Genomic DNA, 26,625 nt, shown 5'->3' on the forward strand with positions numbered 1-26,625 from the left:
ATGTCCAAATAACACAGCTATTGCTAAGGTTCTTCTGCTAGCTGTCTCAAGAGGCTTTCAGCTGAACAGCCGTAAAGAGATTTGTCCCTCTTTCAAATGTGTTCTTTCCAAAAGGTTGTCGCTGCATTTATGACAGTAGCAGCATGGGAAATCTTGTGTTTCAAACTAGCCTTGTTCTATTATTACTGTATTAATAATGAATTGAGTTTATAGAAACATATAATGTATATTGAAGTTCAGAGGTTTGAAATAGTCTGAAATAGCTGCTATTAAAATACTTAACACTAATATAACTCAAAAATATCCAGTAAGATCATTTCTTTTCTCTTCTGCATGCTGTAAGAGGAAGTCTGCAGAAACAAATTTGGATTTAGTTTGTGTGGCATTGTTGCTTCAAAGCAAAAGAAGCTGACTTTTATGTTTTTATTTATTTTTTCAAAGTCTTCAAACCCCTAACTTGTTTGGAAACTGCCAAGAAAAAACCCTTTGGGCCAGAGAGTTGCTGTTTCTTTGTTTCATGAAATTCCATCCAAATTGTGCTTCACAGATATAGGAGCAATTGAAAAATACTCCTTTCTTCTTATCCTTGCATTTTTCAGAAAACTTCTGGCATTTAGCCAACATAGCAGGAACACTCTAAGATCTGTCTTGCACTGCTGCCAAAGTAGCAGCAGCTGTGCATGGAGCTGTAGGAAAGTCTGAAAGCTACTAAATTCGTTTCAATGAAAGGGAACAGGCAGAAGAAGTCAGTGCAGATATCTCCCCCCCACACCCCCCCTTTTTTTTTCTTTCTCTTTTTAAGGGATGCTTTGTTTTGTTTTTTTTTCCAGCTTATACCCATATAATACCTACTACTTCTCTCTCCTTCACTTCTTTCGGTATAATATTCACCTCTTAACTGACATAGTTATTCCAGGTTTAAAAGCGATAGACTTACCAAATCTTAATGATAACTCATTGGTGAAGAAAGTCTAGATGTTATTTACAAGTGTTTTGGAGTTTTTTGAAATTAGAAAGATGCACACACAAACATGTAGTGTTAGTACAACTTTAATCTTGTTTCCTTGCCTATGAACAAGATGGCATAGAACATAGATGGCATTAAACACGGAATCATTCTTGAAGGAGCCTTCTCTCATTTGGGTCCCTGGAAAACTAGCTAAAACTGGACTTCAGAGTTCTAAATATTTAAGTGGGATGAATTTCAGTTCACATCTGTAGCCCAGTATTTTCAGGTCTGAGGAGGTGCATTTCTGAATATCAAGTGGAAGTTGCATTTATTTTGTTAAGCTAACAGCAGCAAACCTCAGGATGTAACTGTTGGGACAGGCCAAGAACAGTCTGATTGTTCATTTGAATCATACCTGAGTTATATGCACTACTCTGAAGCTTTTGACCTGTTTTTTTAACAGCAATATTAGTATTTCTTAAAAAATTGTGAAATAGACTGGTATTTTTTTAATGCAATATAACTATTTGAGATTTTGGCTCTTACAAGCTGAAGAACAGTCCTATGAAAATAGTTGTGTAGGGCTAATGCATTTGGATTGGTATAGCATATGCATATGGATTTACTATTTAAATATAATTTCAGTTAAAAGACACATTAAGCAGGATATACGACTAAAATACAGTAAATGTGTATAAACTATATTGTAGAGTGACTTATCTACGGAGTTCAACAATGTAAGTCAAGAATGTACTTACAGTAGGATTCCAGTTTCTCGTGGTGAGTGTTTACGATTTTCTTTTTAATTAAAGGCATGTGCTAAACACTTCTTGCAAACCTTGACTAAAATAGTGTTTTTAAGTAGACAATCAATTTCAATTTAGTGACTTATTAAATCAAATGCATGCTTCAAATAAGAACTGAACCTGCGAGGAGTTTTGTGTTTGTAATCTATTCTTTAGAAGCTTTCTTTACTGAAATAATTATTTTTAAAACCTTAATGCAAATATATAGCATACTAATTAAAGGTTGCAAATAACACCTTACCAAAAAATCTAAGATACAAATTTAATTAATATGATGTATGCAGACCTGAAACATAATAAATGCTGTTAGCTGCAGTTTAAAGCATTCATCATGTTTTACAAATAAACTATTCTTAAGCATCAAGAGGTACAGAGGGAATTATATTGCTGCCACAGGTTTATTATAGCTACAACAGTGATACATTTATATTCTTTACTTTTATCCTGTAACTCAAGACAAATCAGAACTTTTCTGATTTTATTCATAATCTGTACTTATTTTTCAAATCGTTGTTCAGTATTCTGCATATATCATCCCTTTTGATGTTGCTAGCAGCTGTCCAGCTAGACTTTCTGCTGTGTTTTCTTTTTTTGAAAATCAAGACAATGTTTTTTTAATTTCAAATTGAATTTTGATAAGGTACAAGAAGTAAATGAAACAACCTTAAGTGGGAAAGAAATTAAAAAACACCCCTTATGCCCTAAAGAATTCTATTCTTGTCTTTTCTTTTCCTCAGTGGTAGCTCCTTAGCTTTGGGTGCATCATTTTCTTCATAAATTTGGCCTGTCTCCCCTATGGCAGCTATTATTCTTATCACCAGAAGTAAGAATATTCTATTTCTCATTGTTATTTAAGAGGCCCTTTTCTCCAGTGTTGGGTTGTCACATTGAAAATGGAAGGGAAATGAAGGACCCATTTCTGTAAAGCTCAGGAATCCAGTTTCTATGAAAATTACAAAGGCAGTTTCTTGTTTGTGTCAAAGTTTATTTTAATTCTGAAGTCTTAGAAATGCAACCTTCGTTTTACAGACCTTAAAAAGCTTGCAACAGGTTTACTTCCTTTTGAATGTTTAATGGCTTGTTACTGACACTTCATAGACAGCAAGCAGGCTGATGGTCTTTACAAAGAGAACTGTAAATGTTTTTAGACTCTTAGAATTTTTCAGCATTTTTTGTGCCATTTTTATTTTTTTCCCCCTCCAAACATATCCAGGAAACTGTAAGAACTTGAGTTATACTAACTGTCTTTAACTTTTATATCTGAGAATGTACATTACTCAGAACATCTTGATGATGTTCTTGGTTGTAATCATTCTCTTCAGGAATCACAGCTGTAATGAAGATATGCTTTCTTAATTGATTAAAAATAATGTAATATGAGTTTAATACAAAGCAATATTGCCAAGCACATTTCAAAGGTATGATCCATAGACGGTAGCCTTATTAAAAATACACATGAATGCATTTCCACTTGTTCTAAAAATATTGTTTCTGTCCCTTGACAATGGTATTTTTCTCTTTTTTTGAGTAATTTTAATTTTAAAAAGAAACAGCATACCAAAGTCTTCCTAACATAAAAGATAGGTCTGTTTCTGCTAAATGGATGCCTAACCTCATCACAGTGGGAGCAGAGCTAGGAAAACTGCAAGAGCTTCAAACAAATTTCAAGTTAAGCAAGAAAGTGATGATTTTGTTTATATTTTTGCTGCTTATGAGACCAGTTATTTAGCACAAATTAAAAACATGTTTGAACAGGCAGTTTACAAATAATGAAAGTTATATGAAATTACTATTAAATATTTGACCCAGTAAGGATATTTGCTTAAGTGTTGATTTGAGTGTAATCAGGATAAAGATAGCATTCCTAGATAATTTTTTGGAATTAGTCTTGTGTGTGTTATACTTGGTATATTCCACTTTTGTTTTAAGGAATGAGAAACGTATTTTGGACACTCACAGTAGCTTTTCCCCTCTCTCTAAACAATGCATTCTCTTCTGTTATTACATACTGTAAATCGAACTATTTGATAGCTGACCTTGCAATAAGAGAGCCAAAAGACAAAGGTGACATAAATGAGTATTTCTCCATAGATACAGAGAGGAAGGAGGAGATGCCAGAGAGTCTTCATCAGTTGTCTGGATACAGTTCACTATTATCCACAGACCCATCTCCCAAAGCCATGACCATTAATTATGATCTGACAGACTTTTCAAAGGTAAGTAAAACTGGCAAATGCTTAGTTGATTTCCTTTCTAAGGTCAAAAGAACAAGTAAGCATTAGTTTTAGTTGTGTATATATACTACTAGCAAAAAACAAGGAAACTATGCAAAACTACATCTAGGTCTGTCTCAAAAATCCTTTTGATATGTAAACAGTGCTTAAAGTCACACTTTCTCTATGAATTTTCCAAGTTGAAAGTGTATCTGAAGGTTTCTGGCTTTGAAGAGTTCACTAAATTTGTTGCTTTTAAATTGCAGGAGATGACAAGACAAAGAATGGAAAGGATAAGTAAAATGTAAGTAATAGGAAAGGGCAGCAGGAATTCATTCCCAGGAGGGATTTGTACTGGACTAAGGCATATAAAGAATGTACATATGTGTTCCAAACCTCAAAGGTCTCTACATCAGGTGTGGCATTTCCTTATGACTCCACTGGATAATAAATCCGCTTGCAGTTCTGTATTTGTGGGATGAGTCACTGTTTTGGTTTCTAACAAGCAGTGGAAAGCATTTTTAATGGTATTAACTGCAGATTAAAGGGTGTTTAGAATCTGGTTGACAAGTAATAGGAATATTATATATCTTCTGATAAGAATTCCTGGAACTAGAATTTTTTTTTTTCCGGGAACAAATTAACTCTTTTCTCTCTCACTTTTTTTAATAAAGACAGACCAGTTTCAGGCCAAGCACTGCATTAGCTATACTAAGGTATATTTGATACTAGTCCTGAGATTTGTAATGAATAGTTTTTGTAAGAAATATTTTTATTACACTTGGTAAGGAGAAATAAATTGCTATATAATATTTCCTTAACAAGAGATTTTTATTGTACAAATGCCTGGCCTCAAAGCTGTAGCCTTTTTTTGTGTGATTTAACCTCAGATTTTATTGTCGGTTACTTTTTTTTTATATATGCTTAATGTTTATTGATAATTGGTAGGCATTCAGCATTCCTACCAACTGCAGGGGAAAAAGGAGAACGTGAGGAAATTTAGTTTAATGCTGCTTGTCTTCCCCCCCACCCCTTCAGATTCATTGTAAGGTAGGAAATAATTGACTTACACATTAAAGTACAGTAAAAGGCGTGTGTAAACAATTTATTTTCAGGATTGAAGAAACCTCAGAATTGTTGAAAACCTCAAGCAGCACCTCGGAGAAGACCTGAAGAACAGGTCTTTGGACCTATTCCTTGTAGTCTTATGAATATCGTAACTAATATGTATGTTTGTACAGCATTAAAATTTTAATATATAATTTGTGTAATGATCACCAGTGCTTTTATTCTTTTAGAATAAAATTTTTAATGCATCTGTGTATTTTTTTTCCAACTTTTTGCTTTTTAAAAGAAACTGTTCAAATAGCTTCCCCACACCCCTTGGTAAAGTGAAGTCATTACAGCAGTGTATTTTTGTGTTGACATTTGTTAGCAGTGTGCTAAATAATATATATATATATTTTTTTTAAGTGCAGGCTTGAAGACCATGGTTTACATCCTGTTGGAAACACTCCAGCTGGGACTAGCATATTGCACCCAAGAGGCTTTCTTACATACCATCTTACCATCTGTGTTGTTGAATAAGTCTTAATGAAAACTTAAATACACAATTGTAAATATGTATCTTTAAGGGTTTTGTTTTTTTGAGTTTTTTTAATGTAAACTTTCATGCCTGGTTGGAGAGTGCCAACACATTATGGCTTGCATTAAGACTGACAAAGGGAGGGTCAGTTTGATCCTAAACACTAAAATGTGTAAATAAGTCCACAGACTTTGACTGCAAGAAATGTGTTGAGTGTTTTAGTACTCTTACCCAACACATTTTAAGACCAGCAGCACAGATGGAGACCATCCAGTATACAAAGATACACAACATTTTTATGATTTGAACCTGTATAAAATATCTCTTTAGAGACACAAATAGACGTAAGGCTTCCATAAACATCATATAATCAAATCAAAGGTATGTGTGGGGCTTGATAAGAACAGGAGATCTTTTTTTTTTAACCCTTTCTAAATCGTTAGGTATTAAATCATACCATAAGGAGATCTTTTTTGTGCTATAACCACTCACTTCACATGAAAACATTTTGTAGTTTGATAGCACAGTATCAGTGTATCTTTTTTTGGCAGAGTTTGCAAACTTTGCCAGAGCAGCTGTTTGACATTATGCTGGTAAAAGTGATTTATATGATTTAACAATAATTATGATCTTTAACCATATGGAATATAAATTGACTTTATTTTACATGCAAACAGAAGAACATATGGTGATCCATTATTGTTATATAAACTTAGTCGAGAGGTTTTGGGCTTTTGTAGTGGAACTTTTTTCCACTATATGTGTTTCCGGGGGGGGGGGGGGGGAGGAAAGTTAATGTTGACTGATGATGTGAACTTGTATTGCACCTTGATTGAAAATAAACCTTGCAATCACTCCCTCCGTTATCCTAACAATGAAATGCAGAAGAGACCAAATCCACAGAGAATATAGGTGGTAATATCTTCTAAAATAGAACTACAGCACCATCTTGTGGAGATCTTTACATAAAATAATTAGCAATATAGTAAAAAGTATATTGTTTCTCAAATCATACTGCTTTAAATTACTAATGATCAAATATTTTGAAATATTGCCTTTTTTGAAGTTCACTCTCTGTCTTTGTGTGGAAGAGGTACGAGACACAGTGAGGGTTAGGAAAAGGTATTTCTAGTTAAGTAATGTGCAATTTAATGTCATCTCTATTTCGTACTGCAAAACAGAAAACTCGGAGTTGCTCTATTTCTAGAAACTTAGATGCAGTGTTTTCAAGTAGTATGATTCAGTCCTTGCAATTAAAGTCTTCGCTTTTCTGTTTTCAGGACCAAACAGGGAGTCAATTTGATCAAACTGAAGCCAAGGTTGCTTTCTATTATTTTTGTTTGTTCTTTGAGGGCCATGAGGAATTGGGTTTTTCTCTTTCTGCAATCATTTATGAAGGTGTTTTCTCACAGGGAATTTTTCTTAATGAAGAGTTGTTTGTGGGATCTGGCACTATTTTCTGAAAAATATTTGCAACACATTCCAAGCCTCTTTACATGTTTGAACTAATTTTGGGGGGGAATTCTACCTTTGGAAACAATTGGTACTAGCAATGGCATGTGTATCACGCTAATGCTTCACTAAAGCGATGCAATGATGGGGAATTATATGTCAAAAATTAAAATAATAGCACAGTTTGAATAATAACTAGTGCGATGCTACTTCAAGCACTGTCATGACAGTCAGAGTTGGCATTCTACATCTGCAAACAGTTGTGTGGGTGGATCTTGCCGAGTGACAGAAAAAATTGGAGACCTTCCAAAACAAAAGTTAAATTTATCTAGTGAATATTCCTCGCTATAGTTTTTATCATATTTAGCTCTTTCCAGTAATTTAAGAATTCCTATCATTCAAAGTATGAACTCTGTATACAATTATTTCTTATTAATTGAACTACTGCTGTTTCTTAAAGTGTATGCATTATCAAATACCTAATAATTAAATTAAATACTTTTATAGTTAAAAATCTATCTTGACAATTCTAATAATTTTCTTAAGCATTAGAGCAGAATTATTCTACTAATGTTTAAAGACTTTCAGTTACATGAGAGATAATGAAGCATAATTGTGTTGAAGTAGAACACTTCAACACGAGTTTCTAAAAAAAAAAAAAAATTTTTTGAAAGTTGATTTTTAACTGGATTCTAAAATTTCTAATTCTTAACTTCCAGGATTCCCGTTATGTTTTTTTACTCTGCCTTATCAAACATCAGTATGGACTTAATTCATTTAGTGAAATTAACATGCGCTATAGAGTACATTGTAAGAATCCTCTCTCCCCCAGTCTGTAATACAGAAAGGCAGTCTGATAACCTCCCTGAGCTGCTCTTACATTTTGAGTTTGTATATGTATGTTGATGTGTTGTGGAATTTTGGTGCTCTGGTCATAATTAGTAAGGAAATTACTGTAGCCTATGATGTTAGAATATATGCTTCATAATGTTAGTTTTGATATTTAAGATCAGATACTTAAATTGTGTTGTAGGCACAACTAAACTTGATTGATCTAAATACGAGATGGCCATTACTGACTTTTGTTATATTCTGGTCTTTCTTATGCCTAGGTTTGACTTGTTTTGCATCATCAGAAGTGTATTCAAGTTCAAGGCCATAACTACTGAGCATGTCTGTTTCCTTAAGTGTATCTTTTTTCCTTATAATTATACTCAGTTATTTTATGTGTTTCTATCCTGGTTCAGTGTCATATCATGTGTCAGGCCCAGTTCAGTTTCTAGCGAACATTGTGGAGAAGAAATGTGCTTTGGGAATTTTTAAAAAAGTTTTATTTCCATTTAAATTTGACTACTACAGAATACTTGTTTACTTAAAATCAATTCTGGTAAGGAGAAAATCCTCTCATAGAATTTGCAGAGTTGAATAATAACGTAGACTCTCTGTGCTGAGGGAAGTGTATTTTTAGCTCGTGATGCTGGTAATATGTGGTATTGTGACTTTGGTTTAGCTGTACCTGATGAGAGTGGCACTTCTCTTCTTTCCCTATGGAAGATCAAATAAGCAATAGTTCTTTCATATGCATATTATTTTCAATTCCTTAAACAAGGGCACATATGCAACTGGGGGAATAGCTGTCTGGTGCCCATATAGCTTTGTAGAAAGCTTTATGCGTGCTAAGGGTGCTGTTACAGTCTGTAATACAACCAGCCTATGAGCATATTGCTCATACTAAAGCCATGATTTTTTTAATGGCTATCTTTTCCTTTTTTCTTTTTCTTGATCTTTGGATTTTTTTTATATATATATTGTATCTATTTTTATTTTATTACAGACATGGAAAGGTAGATACAGGTAACATCAGGCATATGAAGATATTAAAGGGATGCATTCTTGAGTTGTAAAGATCAGATTTCTGGTGAAAGAAAAATAGTATGTTAAAAATGAGATGCTACTAATAGTAATGGATTTTATTTAGGTACTTTTTATTAAATATATTTAAAATTCTTTACTAATGATCAGTAGCTGCTTGTTTTGATATTGGAAGCTAGCTGATATTTCTGTCTGTCTCGGTTGTAGTAATTTCCACATCAGAATTATTTATAGGCCATTGTAGTTATCTTTCCAAATGCTTTAGGCCAACAATAGTTTCTTTCAGTTTCTATGTCAGATTTTTTTTTTTTTAAATCTATATGGTGAAAATCAATGGAATTTGCCTGTAAACCACAGACAGCAGAATAAGCTACTTCAGGAAAGGTATCATAGCTGGAAAACTTGTTTCATGATAGTATGTTGCTTCTGTAATCTCTAGACAGATTTCTGTGCAATAGAGATGGGGGTTTTTTTGTTCATCCTAAAATACTTAGGATGATGCACTGCATCATCCTATGTCAGAATAATAATCAATACAATGGTAGTTTATAAAAAATATTCAGCAATGTTTTTACTTCTACAAGCTTTAATTATGACTAGGTGTTTTTGAATTAGGATATCAACTCACAGCAAATCATTCTCTGGAATACTTTTTTTGGGGGGGGGGTTGGTGGGGAGGAGAACAAGGTTTTTTTAGTGGAAAAAAATTAAGATAAAGTTATTTCTTTTTCTTTTTTAATAACAGAAGAGTGTGTCTTTACTAAAACTTAGGAAAGAGATCTCAAAGATTAATATTTGCTGTTTTTAATACTTTTATTTTAGTTATGTTTCCTTAGGATTTAAACTTAGCATGCATTTCTCATACAGTGCACAATTAAAATGTGCATAGGTGATTCCAAATAAAATAGGCCCATCTTTTGTCTAATGCTGACTTCTGTCCTAAACTGTATATTTCTGAACTTGTGAATTGGCAGAACTGCCAAAAATGGTGGAATTAATGATTGTCCTAGTGTTGCTCTGCCATGTTCAGACATGGCAAAATATCTCAAAATATACTGTCTAGATCAACCTACTGATACATGGCCTACTGCACTTCCTTTTGTAGTAAGCTAGTGCAGTTGAGGGTGTAGGAGGCTGGCTGATCTGGGGAGCAGGAGGTAACTGAGCAAGGACAGCCCTATTTGCAGTTCTCTTAAATTTGGAACCCCAGATTTTGTGGAGACTGAACACACTTTTACACTTGAAATTGCAGGTCCTCCTAATGGTCATGGAGAGAGTGGTGAAGATGGCCAAAGTTCATTTAATCTAATGCTTGACTAAACCTTTAGAAAGCTTTTAAAAACAAAACAAAACACGGTTGCACTTGACTCTTTTTGGAGCCATTGAAGGACGTGTACAAGCTGAAAAACTTGTGACTTGCGCATTCCAAATGAGAAAAAGAAATCATGCTAAAAACTATCTGATGCTTGAGCCTCCTAGAGCTTATTTAATGAGGTATAGTAAACTCAGCAGCTTTGTATATGCAATGTGACCTTATCTAAGAAGAAAGGATACTACAAGATGATGCATAATTACAAATTTCTCATTCTCTTTAGACGATATCCATTTAAGGCTTATCTGTCTTCCAGTCTTGATTTGGAAGTAGTGAGGCTTCTTACAATTCAGGAGAAAACTGCTCTAATTATAGGTAACACCACTAAGTAACAGTGCTACCATGGAGCAATGGTGCTCTAATGCAGCAATGTGTGTTGTTTTTCCCCTCCCTTTCCATTTATCATGAAGGAAACTTCATATGCAATAAAATAACTTCTTATGATAGACTTGAATCAGCAGAAGGATAATTTTGCCCATGTTAGGTCTATAATGATTAAATTTTAGTGTAGGTGGTATCAAACAGTATTATACTTCAGGATATTTTAATCAAAGTTAAAATCATATTTCTAAAAAATACTGCAAGGCCTTCATAAATTTTTCACACTTGTATTCCAATTCTCATCTTACCTGGTGTCGCCTGCACTTGATGGAGTGCAGGTTGAAATATGAACTGGAATTAAGAGAATTGCAGTTTGAGGGCTTTGAGTACTTTCAGTAAATGCTGAGAGTAGTTTCACAAAGCTGAATTTTTGGCAGTACCAGGTTAAGGGATTTCCTCCCACTGCTGCACATTCCCATCAGACCATGCTGTGAACTGGATTTTGTCAGTATACTCTTCTGAAAATATATTGTGCAGAGTATTGTTTTTATTTGTTTTCCATCCACATCAGCTTTCCGATCCAGCTTATAACACTGCATTCAAAAATTTGTGCCTGAATTTTCAGCAGCATGTTCTGGTGTCAACAAGTAAGTGGGTAGCAGGGGAAATAATGTGTCAGGTTAGTATTTTACTGTTGAAGGATTTTTTTCTGAGCCCATAGTGAAGTGGAAGTGAAGCACTTTCTAGGCAAAGTCCTGATGTACGTATTCATGAAAACTTGTTTATTGGATATTTGTTTAAATTATGTTTGAACTGACCAAATGAGAGAGCAAATGTTTCTGAAAAAACATGCAAAATAGGATTAAAGGAAGTCTACATTTTGAAACTGTGTCAGTTTTCAAGTGTTAAAATAGCTCTATGTACTACATGTGCTTCCGATTTTTCCCCAGCCACTTCTTGTGGGTTTAGAGTCTTATTTTTCCTTATGTTTTTTAAAAAAAATTTCTCCCCTGATGCTATGTAAAATGGCCATAAAATGTACTGTCAAATGCAAACCAATCTTCAGGGAGTATTTTTTGGAAACCTTTAGTATTACTCTATAAATGTGCGTGTGCACACATACACCATTTAGATTACCTATATGAAATATTGTCAATCACATATTCTAAAAATAAGAAATTAGTTAAACCTTAGTTTAACTGGAAAGTAGTGAGCTAGATTACTTATACAATCTAGTTTGTAGCATTTTTATCACCACTAGTGATATTTTAATACACATGCAGACACTTCACTAGCTCTTTTGTTTCATAGGCAATCAAGTTGACTTGTGCTGTGTCTTCCCTATTATACTGAGTCATGATCTGGGATTACAGAGTTTTCAGCCCTATATTACGTAAGTCATAAGGCATAAGTCATTTACAGTAACTTCTTTGCCTGTTTTCTCCAAATGTAAAATGGAGGGATTCCCTGTGTTTCCCTCCTAAGAGTGCTATGCAGTTTGCTTAATTGTTTACAACCCACTTAGAGAACTACTTAGGAAGAAGGTTAATGGAAAAAATTGTAGTCTGGTTTTAAGAGTTCTCTTAATTGAAACCATTCCACTGGAACCTATGGAAGGAACTGAAGGGTGAGTTCGTGAACTTACTTGAGCTTATGTATTAGTAGTAACTTAAGCTTCGACTTCTTGTAGTTATGGAAGTAGTTGACAGCTATGATTATTTCAGACAAAGTAGTTGTGTTTTTGTGTGAATTGCAGAAAAACAGGTGCTGATAGGCAGAGGGGGTTAGCCTGAATACTTTTTCAGATTCCTATTTAAGCTGTGATACAGCGTTCTCCAAGACCAGTGACTCGAGTTTTATATAGGATTTTTTTTGTACATTACTGTCTATTTGAACACTTGAGTAATTTTTTTGTATTCCATACAGTCTTTTCCATGAAGATGTACCAGCAAACAATTTATTGCTCTAAGTATTTTGTGATTAAATGTCATATTTAAAAAAAGAAAAATTAAAAACTAAATCTTTAAATTTGAAGGTGATTTTGACTTGTTCATGGTAGAATATTGCTTTGATCCACTGAACGTAAATTGTCTTCAGTGTAAAAATTATCCCCATATCTGCACAAGAGGGAAGGGATATAAAAACTTTAGCAGGAAGAAAGGTGATTGTTCTAGTGCTTTGGAACGGATTGAAAGAGGTGATTGTCTTCTGTCTGTTGTTTTTCTGCAATAGATTTCGGAGTGTGGCCTTAAATGACTGTGTGTGTGTATATTTTTTTTTTTTTATTTTTTTACAGGTGTAACCTTGATATACTGCTTGGATTTTGATTTAGTGAGCTTTCTGATACTCTTGTCCCAGCTTAAAGATTGATTTAATTACGTAAGTGTGGACTAACACTGATCTGGAACCACAGAAAGCAACAGTTCTGGAGGTGTTTTTGAAAGCAGATTTGAGAGCTTTGCTGTACAAGTATGGTTTCACCTCAGCAATGAGACAGACTAATCTTCATAACCCCTGAATCACTTCTTGCCTAAAAAGAGGAACCCTCCTGAGTAAGGAGCAAGCTGGGGTCATAGTGGAGATGTTTATGGACATGAACAAAATATATCTAGAATATGGAGGTCTTCCTCACTGTCAGAAGGTCACTAATGCAGGAGATTTTTCATGATGAGATAAAAATCAAATTACAAGGGAAGCGGGGAAAAAGGCTTTGGATGAACTGAAATATAATACCGAAAAAGATAGGTTCGTACTGTAATATATATGGCGGTCAAGCAGCATGAAATGCAAAAGGGGTTATATTTAATTAACGGTATAGCAATACTAAGAACCATTTGAAGCTAAAAATTGAAATGAGTAGGGAAAAATCCTATAATATGATGGTCATAGTAATAATATAATGGTGTAACTCTTTTGATGACCAGGTGAAAACTGATGTTTGCAACTTGATCTTCAAAGACAGTACGCAGCAAAAGGGTAGATGGTTCAAAATCCTCAAATGTTCAGCAAATGTTCCACCTAATGAAACTAAAATTGGGAACGTAGTGAGCAGTAGTATAAAAAAGTGAAAATGTTCAATATATTTCTGTTCTGTACTTGAGGGGAAGAAAATTAGGCTGTGTCCTTTGGAAGGGAGATGGTTGGCTATGGAATCTGAATTAGTGTTTCTGTTCAAAGCTTTCTTTTTTTCTTCCCTCCAGGATTTAGGTAATCTCCTCCGCACTCTCTGCGTTCATCATAACTTTTAACTGTCTGTTAAAACAAAAACATCAAATTCAATACTTCAGAACATAGCAAGCAAGGTCAAAAAGGAATTTGTCTAGTGCATGCGTGGCTGGTGAGCTTGGGCTTGAGGGCTTGGGGGATGGAATGGGATTTCTAAGTCTCTTAAAATCAAATATTGTCTAAAGGTTGTTGCTAATATTAATTTATGCTCACTTAATACAAATATAATACAAATTTCAATATAAATTTTTTTTCTGGTATGTTGCTGACAGCCATACTGATCCTTAGTCAGGGTCAGATTTCCCTCTTTGACTTGTAGCTGCAATGTTTTTTTTATTTTTATTTTTAAATTGTGTATTGCTAGCTTTAATATGGGCCCTTAAAGCCCAGGGTATACTCGGTAGACTAAGCTAGCTCAGGTAATTCTGTCTTTTCACTCTATGTCCACTTGAAGAAAAGTGCAACTGTAGCCTACATAAACATACCTATGCTGTCATTAAACCATGTAGCTCAAGTACTGATTCATTATCATGGCTATCATGTTGTGCTCGGCACAGGCTACAAGACCCTGGAAGTTTGGTTAGAGTGCGCTGCTCCCTGCGTCGCTGCAGCTGTGCTGGTGTCCATAACCAGACTAGTTCGCTGATTCTAGTCTTAGACAGTGGCATATACATCTTTAACTTAAGGCAGGATCTAAAGTTAAATGGTGCTCTTAGTGATTCGCGTTATACAGTTGTAATATCTCACAGTGATCCTTATGCAGAAGGAGTTCCTAGTCTAGCTTTTCAGTTTGAGGAGTGTGAGTATAACTTTAGTTTGCTGTGTGAAATGCGAGTTAAATTTCTGCTATGAGCATTTGTGTGTTCCAGTAGTGTTCAAAAACAAGGGGGCAATTTTGATGTTTCTTGCTTCCTGTGCTTGCAGTTGTTGGTGGGTTTTTTTCTTTGTGCATTTTAATGGATTTTGGCCTAGAAACTAAAGGGAAAAAACATGTTTTAAAAAATATGAAGGAAAGGGTTCAAAAGCTTTTTTAACTTTTTAGCTTTTAACAGAAATGGTAAAGTCAAGTTAGGAAAAATTCTTGCTTAGCTCTATGGTTAATTTTTTTTTATTATTTTTTGGTAACACCTTAAAACTAATGAGTTCTTGATAGTCTTGAAGTTATCATTGTCTGAATTAAGACATCTATTTTAAAATAGGCTCGGTGCTCTCCTAAAAATTGAAATTGTATTTGAAGTGATTTAAGAATAATAACCTTTTCTGTGTAAAGTAAACCTGCTATTCATGCAAAAATAGTGCTTTTTGTATCTGAACTTTAAGTCAGAAAACTTACCAAAGGATCATTCTTTTATTACTGCTCCAGTGTTAATCGTTATACGAAATAAAAAGTGAACTCTTACTACAAATAGCACCTTGGAAGTATAGCATGTTCATCTAAATAACGCGTATAAATTATGATAAAAGTTTTCTATTTCAGTATATTTTATTGGCAAATGCAGACAGAAGTGTCTACTACAGTATAAACAGTTTAGTCTTTAAGCTACATTTTTTCATAAGATTGGCATTTGCTGCTTTTTCCAGATAACAGTAGCCAACATTGTCTTATCGGGAGAAAGGTTAGCTGCAGTTCTGCAAGTCATAGTGAGACTAACAACAGCTTTGAGTAATGGAGCAGTGGTGTGAGTCTGCAGCAAAGCCTGTGTTTGGGAAAAGATTAAAAACTAACATACCTCCCAATAATCTGACAAAATCGGCTTTTGTTTGCAGAAAAAAAAAGCTTAGAAATGTGAACTCAAACATGTTAAATTGGATTGAAAATTATGAAAGTTCTCTGCACTTTAGGGAATATTTCAAAACTGTGAGGTTTTCTTTTTAAGAGAAAGAATGAACTAAAGAACTAAAAAATGAACTAAAGAACTAAAGAATGAACTTCATGAACTAATGTTCATGTTCACTTTTTAGTCTTCATTTAGGCCCTTGTTTATATCACTGAGCCTGTATTGCTAGGTAAAATCCTAATAATTTGTTTATCTTTTCCCCTAACTTAAGGGGTTGCACCCAAGAATACTTTAGTAAAATCTGTATCAAAATTGCTGGCTTGCATTTCTTGCGTCTCTAGATGTGTATCTTCTCCCTTGATCCAGAAAGGTTTTCCTGATGCCAGTAAAGAATACATTTTTGCACATAACACTGGATGGGCCCAATTAATTCCAACTCTCATCTTCATTAGTAGCTATATCACATAGCCCTTAATGTAAGTTCAGTTAAAACTATTTCTGTAGTTGAAAGGGAGTTTTAATATCCCCTTTTTCCTCCTCTCCTCTACTTTCTGCATACCCAGGCTGCTAAGATTTTTCCTTCTTTAGTAACAGAAACTAAATTTTTCTTTCAGAAACTGCTTCTTAGATTTTGTGTTTGGAATACCTGGAATACCTGAGAGGAGAAAGTGCTCACATTTTTTTTCTGCTACCGGTACTAAAGCTGATTCTCTTTTCTAGCTCTATCTTCACAGCCTCTTCTGTTGCAAATGAAAAAAACAGATAAATACTATCAGTACAGATCTATTCTAAGATCAATAGAATTTGCCCTATGTGATCATGTGAAAGAAAAAAGAAAACAAAAATAAGAGCTATAAGAAATGCCAGAAACATTGTTTTAAGCCGTATTATTCTAATATGGCCCTAAACATAGTTATAATTTCAAGCCCTTGAATTATCATCTTTGATTATCATTAACTTTAAGCCTACTCACTTTTCTCTACTTCACTAAAGAAGAAATTAATAATGGACTGTATGAGGTGAATAAGCAAGTATTTTTCTTATCAATATGTTATGCCTTGTATTTCAGAAACAGAGTGCTAGTGGTGTGATGGGCTTTTAGTTCCAGTGTATCTGCAAGAAATAGAGGGAATAAATGAACAAGGAGGGTCAATCAGCATTACAAAAGTGATGCTCTTGTTACCTGATCCTCGTGTAGTGGTAGAGATTCTGCACCGCCTAGGACGTTTTTCAGAAAATGGGAAGCGGTATGGATTTTCTGCAGGCTCTTCCAGAACATGAACTATAACGGAAGTGATAATCTAGCAAACGTAATACTGGGGAATACACCAGGGAAGCTGTAACTGAGCATACTAGTAAAACTATAACCCTATATGTATAGATTGTATGACTGGAGAGAGACAGTAGACAATAAAGCATAGACAATAAATTCCAAGTATGAAAACAGCACTGACAGAACATAAATAGGTCAGCTGGAGACTGGCATGAGCATTTTGAATGTTATTTGAAGATGGAAGTTAGATGTTAGTCTAGAATTTAGCATAAACCATATTCTCACTTTGCATTTTCTTTCTTTTCTGTTTTAAGTCCTGGAATTCTTCATAGCAAAATTTAGTATCTCTGAGGTTTTCAGAAGGGGCTAGTTTGCTTCTACTGTATTAAAAAATTATTATTTTCCTAATGGGTTACTATTATAAGCAGAAATAGGGCAATGTTGAGCATTTTTGAAATGTCCAATCTAAGAGAACCCCAAATCTTTGGCAGAGGTGCTTAATGCAGATCTTAAATCACAGTATATGTTGTAATCGGAAATCTCTTAATTCTATTTTTGTCACTAACCTTATTGCTGATGGAACTGATTACAAGAACAGCTGTACTAGGACAACCTAAATGTCTTTCCAGCAGAATATCCTGTCTCTAACAGTCCTTAAAAACAATAGAGGTAGAGTATATTCTTCTGTGGAGTATTGTCCCATCTCCAAACAGTTGAGCCTCAGTTTCTTGTAGCAGAATCAAGTCAGTGCTGCCTTGATACTTACTGGCCCTCAATGGATATGTGTAGACGCTGCTTGAAAGTATGTGAATGTTGTATTCCTAACGTGGTATGAATATGTGGTATTCATAATGTGTTTGTAGTAAGGAGTTCAGTTGCTTAACTTCCATCTTGTGTGGATAAATACCTATATTTGTTTTAAAGAAACTGTGAACAACTGTTTGCTATTTACCTTCTTTGTACCATTCATAATTTTATAGACCTCTGTCACTTCTTTCTCAAGGTTAAATAGGACAAATTTACCTAGTCATGAATCCATGGCCCTTCCCTGTCCTTTGAGACAGAAGGTTGTCTACATTAGCAATTTAGCTTGGATCAGGAATACACCCGTGACCAAATCTGCTTGTGTACTTACTGCATTTTGGCTCATGTCACAACAGTCTAAAAGCAAAATCTAGATTCTTTTTGGATAGCACTAAACTCGAAGATGCTCTCCAAATACTAATGGTCATTTGATCCACAGGACTAGGCAAGACTTGTGCAAAACAAAACCCTCTGAGCTGTGAATGGTTTTGGGCTCTGGGTCCTCAGCAATTAACCCTTTCACTCAGGAGATCCACTTGCTGCCCTGCACTGTTTGTTAACATAGAGCTGGGGAAAGTCATGACAGCATTTGAGATGCAGGTACACCAGGGATCTGCAAGACTGTGTTCTAATTTCATTCTCTATTGCTTCCCTAACATTTCCTAGCATTTTATTTACATTTTTTAGCACAATTGAGCCTTAAATTCATGTTATCCTAGAACTATCTGTAAGACCAGTATCTCATTTTTGAATGGGGAGAATCAGCTCGGAACCCATTACTGTGCAAAAGTTGGACTTTCCATCATGTAACTTGTTTTATATTTGTCAATACTGAATTTGGACAGCAACTTTTTCACCCAGACAGTATTTTTGGTCTGTCCTTTATTTCAGCATCTCTCATCTTAACAACCTTAAATATCTTAATATTGTCAGCAAAATTATCATATGACAAGAGAATGCCTTCTTCCAGAACACTTCCAAATGGATTTGGAGTTGATATATCTACTTTCTACTATTGGCTGCTCAGCTAAGTCAATGAGAAAGATAATACACATTAAGGCTTGCCCTGATAACCCCCAGCCTTCTTGGAAGCTTATTTCAGTTTTTCATACTGTCTTTTATGATTTGTTTCTTGCTACTTTTTCTAGTTTTCTACTGGAAAACAGTGAGCCTATCAGTATGCTATCTGTCTCTTATTCAAACCAGCTCTCTAGAAATGTCAAAAAAAAAAACAACCAAAAACCCAAAACTCAGAAATATTTGTAATTTGTCTTCAGAGCACCTTTTCCACATTACATCCTTATATACCCATCCATATGTCTGTGGGCATATATTTCCCCCTTTTCCCCTGATTTATCCAGGTGAAATGAACTAATGAATTTTATCATTTTGCCTCCCTTTTTCTGCTCTCACGGCAGAGGTTGGTATTTGGGCGGGGGGGGGGGGGGGGGAAATGTGTTGACATGTTAGCGCTAGATGAACTGTGATCAATTAATAGAGTATATTACAGGTATGGTATTAAACAGAAATTCTCACCTAAATATCCCCTTAAAATGAAGATATTAAGATTTCTGCTCTCCCTTTTCTGAGTCCTTTGAGAGTATTACATATCTAATATTTATGACATGAAGAAAATTAGGCGTTTGTCACAGTGCAAAAAGACAATGTAGAAAAACTTAATGCATTCTCAAGAATGTGTATACTTCTCAGAAACTGTAGAAACTGCAATTTCGAATTGAGTGAGGCAGCCTCCAACAAAGTGAATATAATTTTGTAACTTAAGCAGTGTAACATAACTTATGGCTTGGTACTTAAAAGCAGCATTAACTTAGGGAGAATGATTTTACATTTAAACTCCTACTAAAAAGGTAAACACTTTAAACAAACTAACCACTCGTTTCACTTATCCATGGTGTCTCTTTAGTATAAAAGCATGCATTGTTTCCACTGCTGTTTGGCTTGCTGAGGCCCTCTCTGGTGTACTAAATTTTGGAAATGTTTGTGCCCGAGACCCTAAGGCTGCTCAGAAGTCTCTTTTGCAAAGTGGAGGAGGATTCAAAGCTACTTACATAGTTAAAATTGCATCAGATGGCCTATGAGAAATAGGTACCATTGCAAATCCAAGTTACTGTTAAGATTCCTGTCAGCAAAGGCAATCATTTCAGCTCTTTCTTACCAAATCTTGAGGGCCTAACCCTCAGCAAAACTAGAAACCCTTAATGAAGGACAGCTGGTCCAAACTGCTGCTGCTTCTGTGAGGCTTCAGCACCTCTTTGATGTATAGGTAGGTCACATTTGTGACAAAGTAGCTTTCTAGAAATAATCCGTTTAATGTAATCTGTGTAGTCCATTTAACTTTGCTTACTTAGACTGCTTTGCTGTTTATCTTCAGATTCTTTAAATGCCCTGTGTACAAATACATCAGTGTTTGGGGGGTTTTTTAACTGTTCAAGCTTGCTATGACAGTCTTTGCTTCTAAAGCACTTAAGTGTATCATAACTTTGGAGATAAACTGAAGTATTCTGATCTGTTTTATGTATCCCTGTTCTGTGGCAAGCCAATATAAACCACTTCCTCCCTTTTCTAAAAGGGAAAATGTCCTCTATTTATCCATGGTCCATGGATAAATCCATGTGGCTCCTTCCTTTGCTTTACTTCAATGAAATATACCTGCTATTCCAACCTCTTATCAAAGGACTGGGTTTGTTTCCTTTAGATTTGCCTTCTTTTTAGGCACTCGGTTGCTCTCAGAGGTTTGTTTCCAAGCTCAGGGTGATCAAAAAGTTGCAGGCTAAGAAAAACTAAAAGATTTCACGTTACACTTCCAAATTGGGTAGAAGGGGGAAGGTGAAAGGATGTTTTTAACAAGATAATAGATAATAGATCTAATTTCAGTCTAACTGTTGTTGTTGAATGAAATTGGTATACTTAGGAAAAAAAAAATGCAAGAAAGGTCATTGACAACTGTATGTAGTGCATGTCAGCATCTTACAATTAGTAATATTCTACTAGTAATAACCAGAAGCTTAGTGTTGCTTTGAAAAAGAAACCTGAATTTCATACAGGAGAGAAAAAAAAAAAAAAAAAGGATCTTTCTGTCTTCATTTTTTTTTCTACTTTTTAAATGGCACAACTACTAAATAGGTTAAAAAGTATGCTGTTCTCTTTTGTAGTCTTTTTGTGAGCTGCTTTTTTTTTTTTTTTTTTTTTTTTTTTTTTTTTTGTTTTGTTTCTGACCTGGAGGGTAGAAAAGAAAGCAAGCATTAGTAAGTTGAACTATACTGTATTTGGATACCCACCTGTCAGTTTAACTGTCAAACACTATCTAGAAACTGTTAAGAACAGTTGAAGGTGCAGACTGCATAAGGAGCGAGTATCTTTGGTAGTATCCCAAAGCAGGTTATTTTTTGGAAGGTAAATACAATCAGATTTGTTAATTTCTGAACCTGATAGTTCAGGTTCAGACTGAACTGGGATCAGGATTAGCTCTTTATATAAAAGATGTTACTTTAGCAAGTTTTTGTTAGATGGAGTGTGGTTAGTTGGTATGGAAAGTCTTGTATAATGCTGAGTAATACCTGACCATCCCAGGGATCATGTCCTTTATATGTATTTCCTAAACCCACACTGAGATTTTTCTCCCATTTTGGAAGGTGGGTGCCATGGTAGGGCCATGTTCTTGATGCTAAGGCCACTAATGGAGAAGTGACCCTGAGAACTGTTGACTGTGAGCAGGCAGGTTATTTTTATATATATATATAAAAAATATATTTATTTATATATATATAAATAAAATTTTCTAATGCCCTAACATGACATTTATTTTTGTGTATCTCCAGGTGCTGTTTTAGGTTACCCTGATCCTTAGCATGTGTGAATGTGCCTTCTGGCAAAAAAACTGTGAGATGCACCATAAGATGCATCTGCATATATTTTTTTAACAATTGTGAAGCAAAACCTCTGTGCGTTTTATGCAAACTTTTGGATTCAGTATAATCTTGATTGTTTTCTCTCTCTTTTTTTTTGTGCTTGAAAACTACATGAGATTTAAACTATTCGTGAAATGTACTTCTGTGTGCTGAGAGGTTTCACAATGTTCTGCTGGTCTCCTGTTGGAGAAATAGCAAAAAGAAAATGCTTGCACTACCTAACCCTTACTGTAACAATAACATTTTCTTTTTCTCAGTTGCTATTTAAAATTGCAAGCATTTGCTGATTTACTTCCTAATGACATAGGGAAGACTTGCAGAAACTCTTATGGTCAGAAAAGAAAATATCTGATAACTGCGAAGTGTCTGGCAAACATCTCTTTTGAATGGCTGTCCCTGTGGTGGGGAACAGGTGGTGTAATTAAATCTTTGCTGATATGTGCTACTAAACTTTGGTATTTTGCAAGTTGTTTGTCATCTTCCCCGTACATGTTAATAGAGTTATATTTTAAGCAATGAGAAAATGACACTTTTCAACATGAAATGTTATTCTCAAAATGTTCCACTCCTGATAATTGTGAAGAGGTATGTAAATTCATTTCCAAATACAGAACAGACTCCCAAATTGGCTACAGTAAACTTATTTGTGTAACTGTATTTATCACTTTTTGTAACGTACAATTTAAATGCCACAAAATCTTAAGGTGTTTTTTGAGGTTTTGGTTCTCTGTTTTTCCTTTCAAGGAGGAAAAAAAACAAAAAACAGACATTACCTATTACTGCCAAATCACTGATTCATAGTACCCCAAATTTGTTTTCCCCCTTTAATTTTTTGTAGTATTCTTACAACATCCTCAAGAATGTTTTACATATTTACCATAGATTTGTAAGAAATTATTGTTCATGTAAGTGGTATGCACTGTGTGCTTCTCACCTGTGATTGGATCATGTGAATAACAGGTGCCAAGTTTACAGCAGGTCTCAATCTTACTAAATAGTTTTCAGAGTTGTGGAGAGCAAGGGGAAGACTCTCCAGAAAGCACTGCCTTCTATATAGGCACATACAGCCCTGGTCAGTTATTAGACCTGGAGATGCTGAACTAATATCCAAATCTGGAATGCAATAAGAAACTTTAATGATTAAGTGATTTCAACTATAAACTTGGAATTTGATGGCCTAAAATACAATCTAGGATCAGTAGTAACTGCAAGTGAATTGGCAGATAATATGTGAATTGTATGTCATACCATTTAAGGACAAAAGCTCTACATTACTGCCTGATTTAAAGTACTTCTAAAATAAGACAAATGTAGAGAATACTTAGTTTTACTACAATGATTAAATATCATTGAATCCCTATTGAGTCTAAATGACAATGTCTGGAAAATAATCACTCAAAATGGAAGTGGGCTATTTTGATTCAGTAAGTTATGTAGCGGTGGATATTTTACAGGGTCCAAATCTTAAGCTTCCAGCGTTTCTGGTGGAAGTCTCCATTAGTTATGTGTTGTTGTGGGGTAAGTGTATAGAATAAGCAATCTGTGATCGTGGAAGATCTTGACAGGTGTAAACAGTATATGAAGATTATTCGGGCAAGCATATGCAGTGTGCCTCAGCACTGTGTTCATAGTGCATTTAAGTTAACTTTCCTGCTAATTAGGTAGACCTGAAGTATGTCCCTGAACCTTTACCTTCCTGGGACTGAAGCACAGAACATAATGTTAGTGACTGAGTCGCTTGCTAATTGAAGCAATCAGTCAAGATAATGAGGGAGGATTTTCTAGGGAGTAGGGAGGGATAGGGAAGAGATTCAGAACCCCGTTGAAAATAGAAACGTGATTTAGTGGGTATAGGCTTGGGAGGACTTGTGTTAGGGTTGGCAGTGAAGAAGTTTTGCACTCTGCTCTCAAGAATGACGTTTGAAGTGTTCATTGTTTATATTTGTTACCCTGAGCTGGCTTTATGCTCACCGAGTGCATTTTTTCGGTATGTAGCAAACCACAGAATCGATAGTGCCATAAAATGGAAGACTAACTACAAATTCTAATTTAAACTGAATTATTACTTCAGGTGGAATTTTTCTTGCTTACTGTACTTCATCCAAGTCAATGTGATCAGCATGGTGTTCAGCCCTCATCTATCACTTTTTACAGTTGGATTTTCAAATCAGGTTTTAAAGTTCATTTAACATGCCTTCCAGAAAGTAAATATGTCAGTAAGTTTTAGTTTATTTTACACTGTCATTCTTAAGATAGTTTAACTTAGTAGAAACCTATAACTGCACTCAAAAACTTTAGTCAGTTTGGGAAGACTAATTTTATTTTAGATTATGGAAAGTGATTCAGAAACACCTGGAGCCAAGATTTATATCCCTACCTCAGTTTGAAAGCACTGTGGTTTTACAGCTCTTAAGAGGAAAGGCAGGAACTGCATTAACACTTGTTTGTGCAACAGTTAATGCAATGCTGACTAGAACTTTAAAATCCCTCAATATTGATGTCAATTTTTTTATTTTTTTTAAGGAAAGGGGGTTTAAATATTTGATCTCTTCAATAAGCACTAAACTTTTAAGGCATTTGAGGAATATTGTAGTAATGTGAATAAGGCTTTTTTTCCTTTTGTCTTGACTTGGATATCCAAAGTAAAGACCCCAAGTTCTCCTGAAAGTTATTGCAGTGGTATAAGAATATGCAGAATTTAAATCCTCAGATTATATATGCACCACTCAGTTGGAAAACTGATTTATTTCTCAAAGAATTAAATATCTCTCTTTCATTGAAGGTTACCTTGTGTTTAGCTTTTTCTTGTAGCAGAGAGGGATTCAAGCCCGATATGTTCTAAATCTAGGTTTCAATTTGCAAGGATTTGAAAACCTCCAATTCTGTGCTTTTCAATAGTAACATTATATTAATTGGGTGACTTGTGTCTGCATAAAGTTGTACTGCTGTTTAAATCCTTCTCCAGAGATGATGAAAATGACACCACGTGTGGTCTCAGGCCCCGTAATCTACGTTGGCTAATTCCCTTGCTTTAAGCAGAGAGAGAATGGCCACCAGTTAAATTCTGGCAAGTTTCAGCACTCCAGATTGTTTGTGGAGCTTTAAAACAGTACAGTGATGCCAACTGTTGCTTTCTTTATAAATTTCAATCAGCTGCAATTGTCATTCATCACTGACAGCACTCCTTTCAGTGTCGGTTCACTTGAGTTAGAGTGATAAATCATACTATGTGATTTCGCTGAAGAGCATAAAACCATTCCAGCAGTACATCTGTTAAGAATATAATGCTAGTCTTTCTGAGCAGCAGAACGTTGAAGATTTAATCATAACAGCACCATTTAGAGGGGTGCACTAATGTATTTGGATGTTTTAACTAAGAAAGATGGCTTGTTTCCTGAATGAGAAACAAATATGTCTTGGGATAACTTGGGTAGAAGAAATTATCTTCTCTATTAAATGGGATTTTAAGATATATTTGTTTAAAATATACTCAGGAACTTGAAAGCAACAAGTGTTTCCAGTATTTCTATAGCTGTGTGAGGTTTTTTGCACGTAAAAATGAAGATTATCAATTATGGTTTCACTAAAGGGACAAGCAAATTCTATTCAAACTCAGCAAAAGCTGTTTTTATCTCTTTGTTGAAGAGGATAAAACCTTTTTCATTGTTTTTCTTCAAGGTCATTAGGAAATTAATGAAAATGATGCAATTTTTTTCCTTTTTTTTTTTTTTTTTATAATGACATTGTGATTCAAGGGGAACATTTTCTTAAAGCACTTATTCCTGTCTGCCTCCCTACATATGTTTTGGAGAAAACCAAATTCCTTTGAGTATTGGAGGGAACTGAGAAAAACTGACAAACCTGTCTCTAACTAGGCCATGCTCTCTTCTTTCCTACTGCCTAAATCCTCGGGACTAATTTATACATCTCTTGTCTCCCTTCCCTCAATCTTTTTCCCTACTTAGTCTAGCTTGTATGTACTAAAAACAACTTTTTTTCTTTTGCAGCCAATGTGACATCAGCTCCATTTCCAGCTTAAAGCATTGGCTTATTTTAAGACTGACTTTGTCACTGGAGAAATATTTCTTTAAATGATCTTTGTAATATGACTTTTCAGGTACCATTATGTTTTTAAAAAAAAACCTCAGTGCTCATTTTCCCCCCCTTTAAGGCATATTCAAGATCTAGTGAAATTTTTCATTTAGTCACTGTCCAGACAAGTGCTTTCCATGGTAAAATAAATTATATATATATATTTTTTTCAGCCATGTAACTGTCACACTTAAGTACTATTTGAAGATTACATTGTAATGATTATGAATGATTTCATGCTCAATTTCTATAAATATTTAATATCAGATGAAAGATGAATCATTTTGTGCCATATGCAAGTCTTTAATATTGGCTTTTTCCTGACATTTGGCTTAGAATCAGAACCTGCAAGATGAATAAAGATGCATTGGGCGTGGGAATTGGCCGGAAAGTAAAGGTGAGTGTATTTCAAAGAGAAGGTACATCTGCGGCAAAAATGAGGCCAGTGGTAAGGGGAGAGGCAGTTTTCATACGGCTGTGTCTAACTTGGAAAGAAGTGCAACACAACAGTACTAGATCTTTAAGCTGAAACTTTTAAGTTGGTAATGAGGACCCAGTGTCCCATAAGATGCATACTTTGGGTGTTTTACTTTAGGTTAATTCTGATCTGGCCCCACAGACTGAATACCTCTCGGTGGTTAGAACGTTTTAGGTGCACACCTACAGCGCGTCTCCAAAGCGTCCCATTTGCACACCGTGGGAGTGCTGTGCAATGCAAACTATGGCATGGTAAGTGTGACACTAGGGAAAGTCACTTCAACATATCGCTCCTGTTCTGCTCTAAAATGCTAGTGTAAAGAATCCTAGAAGACCCAAACTGATGGTGTGGGGAGTGGAATGATATCAGAGGAAGGGAAAACACATTTGTGCTTTAGGAGAAAGAAGAGAAGAATGTAGTCCTACAGTTCATTTTTGTGTGTGTTTGTTTCTTTTTTTAACCAATAAGTGCACTTG

General features: G+C 34.9%; 1 protein-coding gene across 7 annotated transcripts in view; it reads left to right on the forward strand.

Annotated features, from left to right (window-relative positions):
* The window catches only part of CEP44 (centrosomal protein 44), a 56,471-nt gene extending 51,067 nt beyond the window's left edge, over positions 1–5,404 (forward strand). For 5 of the 7 annotated variants that reach the window (XM_013942162.2, XM_067297911.1, XM_067297913.1 and 2 more), the window contains 4 exons: positions 1,660–1,729; positions 3,847–3,971; positions 4,235–4,272; positions 5,084–5,404. In XM_013942162.2, the coding sequence (XP_013797616.1) occupies positions 1,660–1,729; positions 3,847–3,971; positions 4,235–4,272; positions 5,084–5,141 (291 nt within the window). In that variant the 3' untranslated portion in view covers positions 5,142–5,404. The remainder of the gene's footprint in view (positions 1–1,659; positions 1,730–3,846; positions 3,972–4,234; positions 4,273–5,083) is intronic. The other 2 variants (XM_013942166.2, XR_010884405.1) reach the window with 2 other exon arrangements.
* The last annotated feature ends 21,221 nt before the right edge of the window (positions 5,405–26,625 follow it).

This window comes from Apteryx mantelli, chromosome 5 (assembly GCF_036417845.1).
Source record: "Apteryx mantelli isolate bAptMan1 chromosome 5, bAptMan1.hap1, whole genome shotgun sequence".
NCBI lineage: Eukaryota > Metazoa > Chordata > Aves > Apterygiformes > Apterygidae > Apteryx > Apteryx mantelli.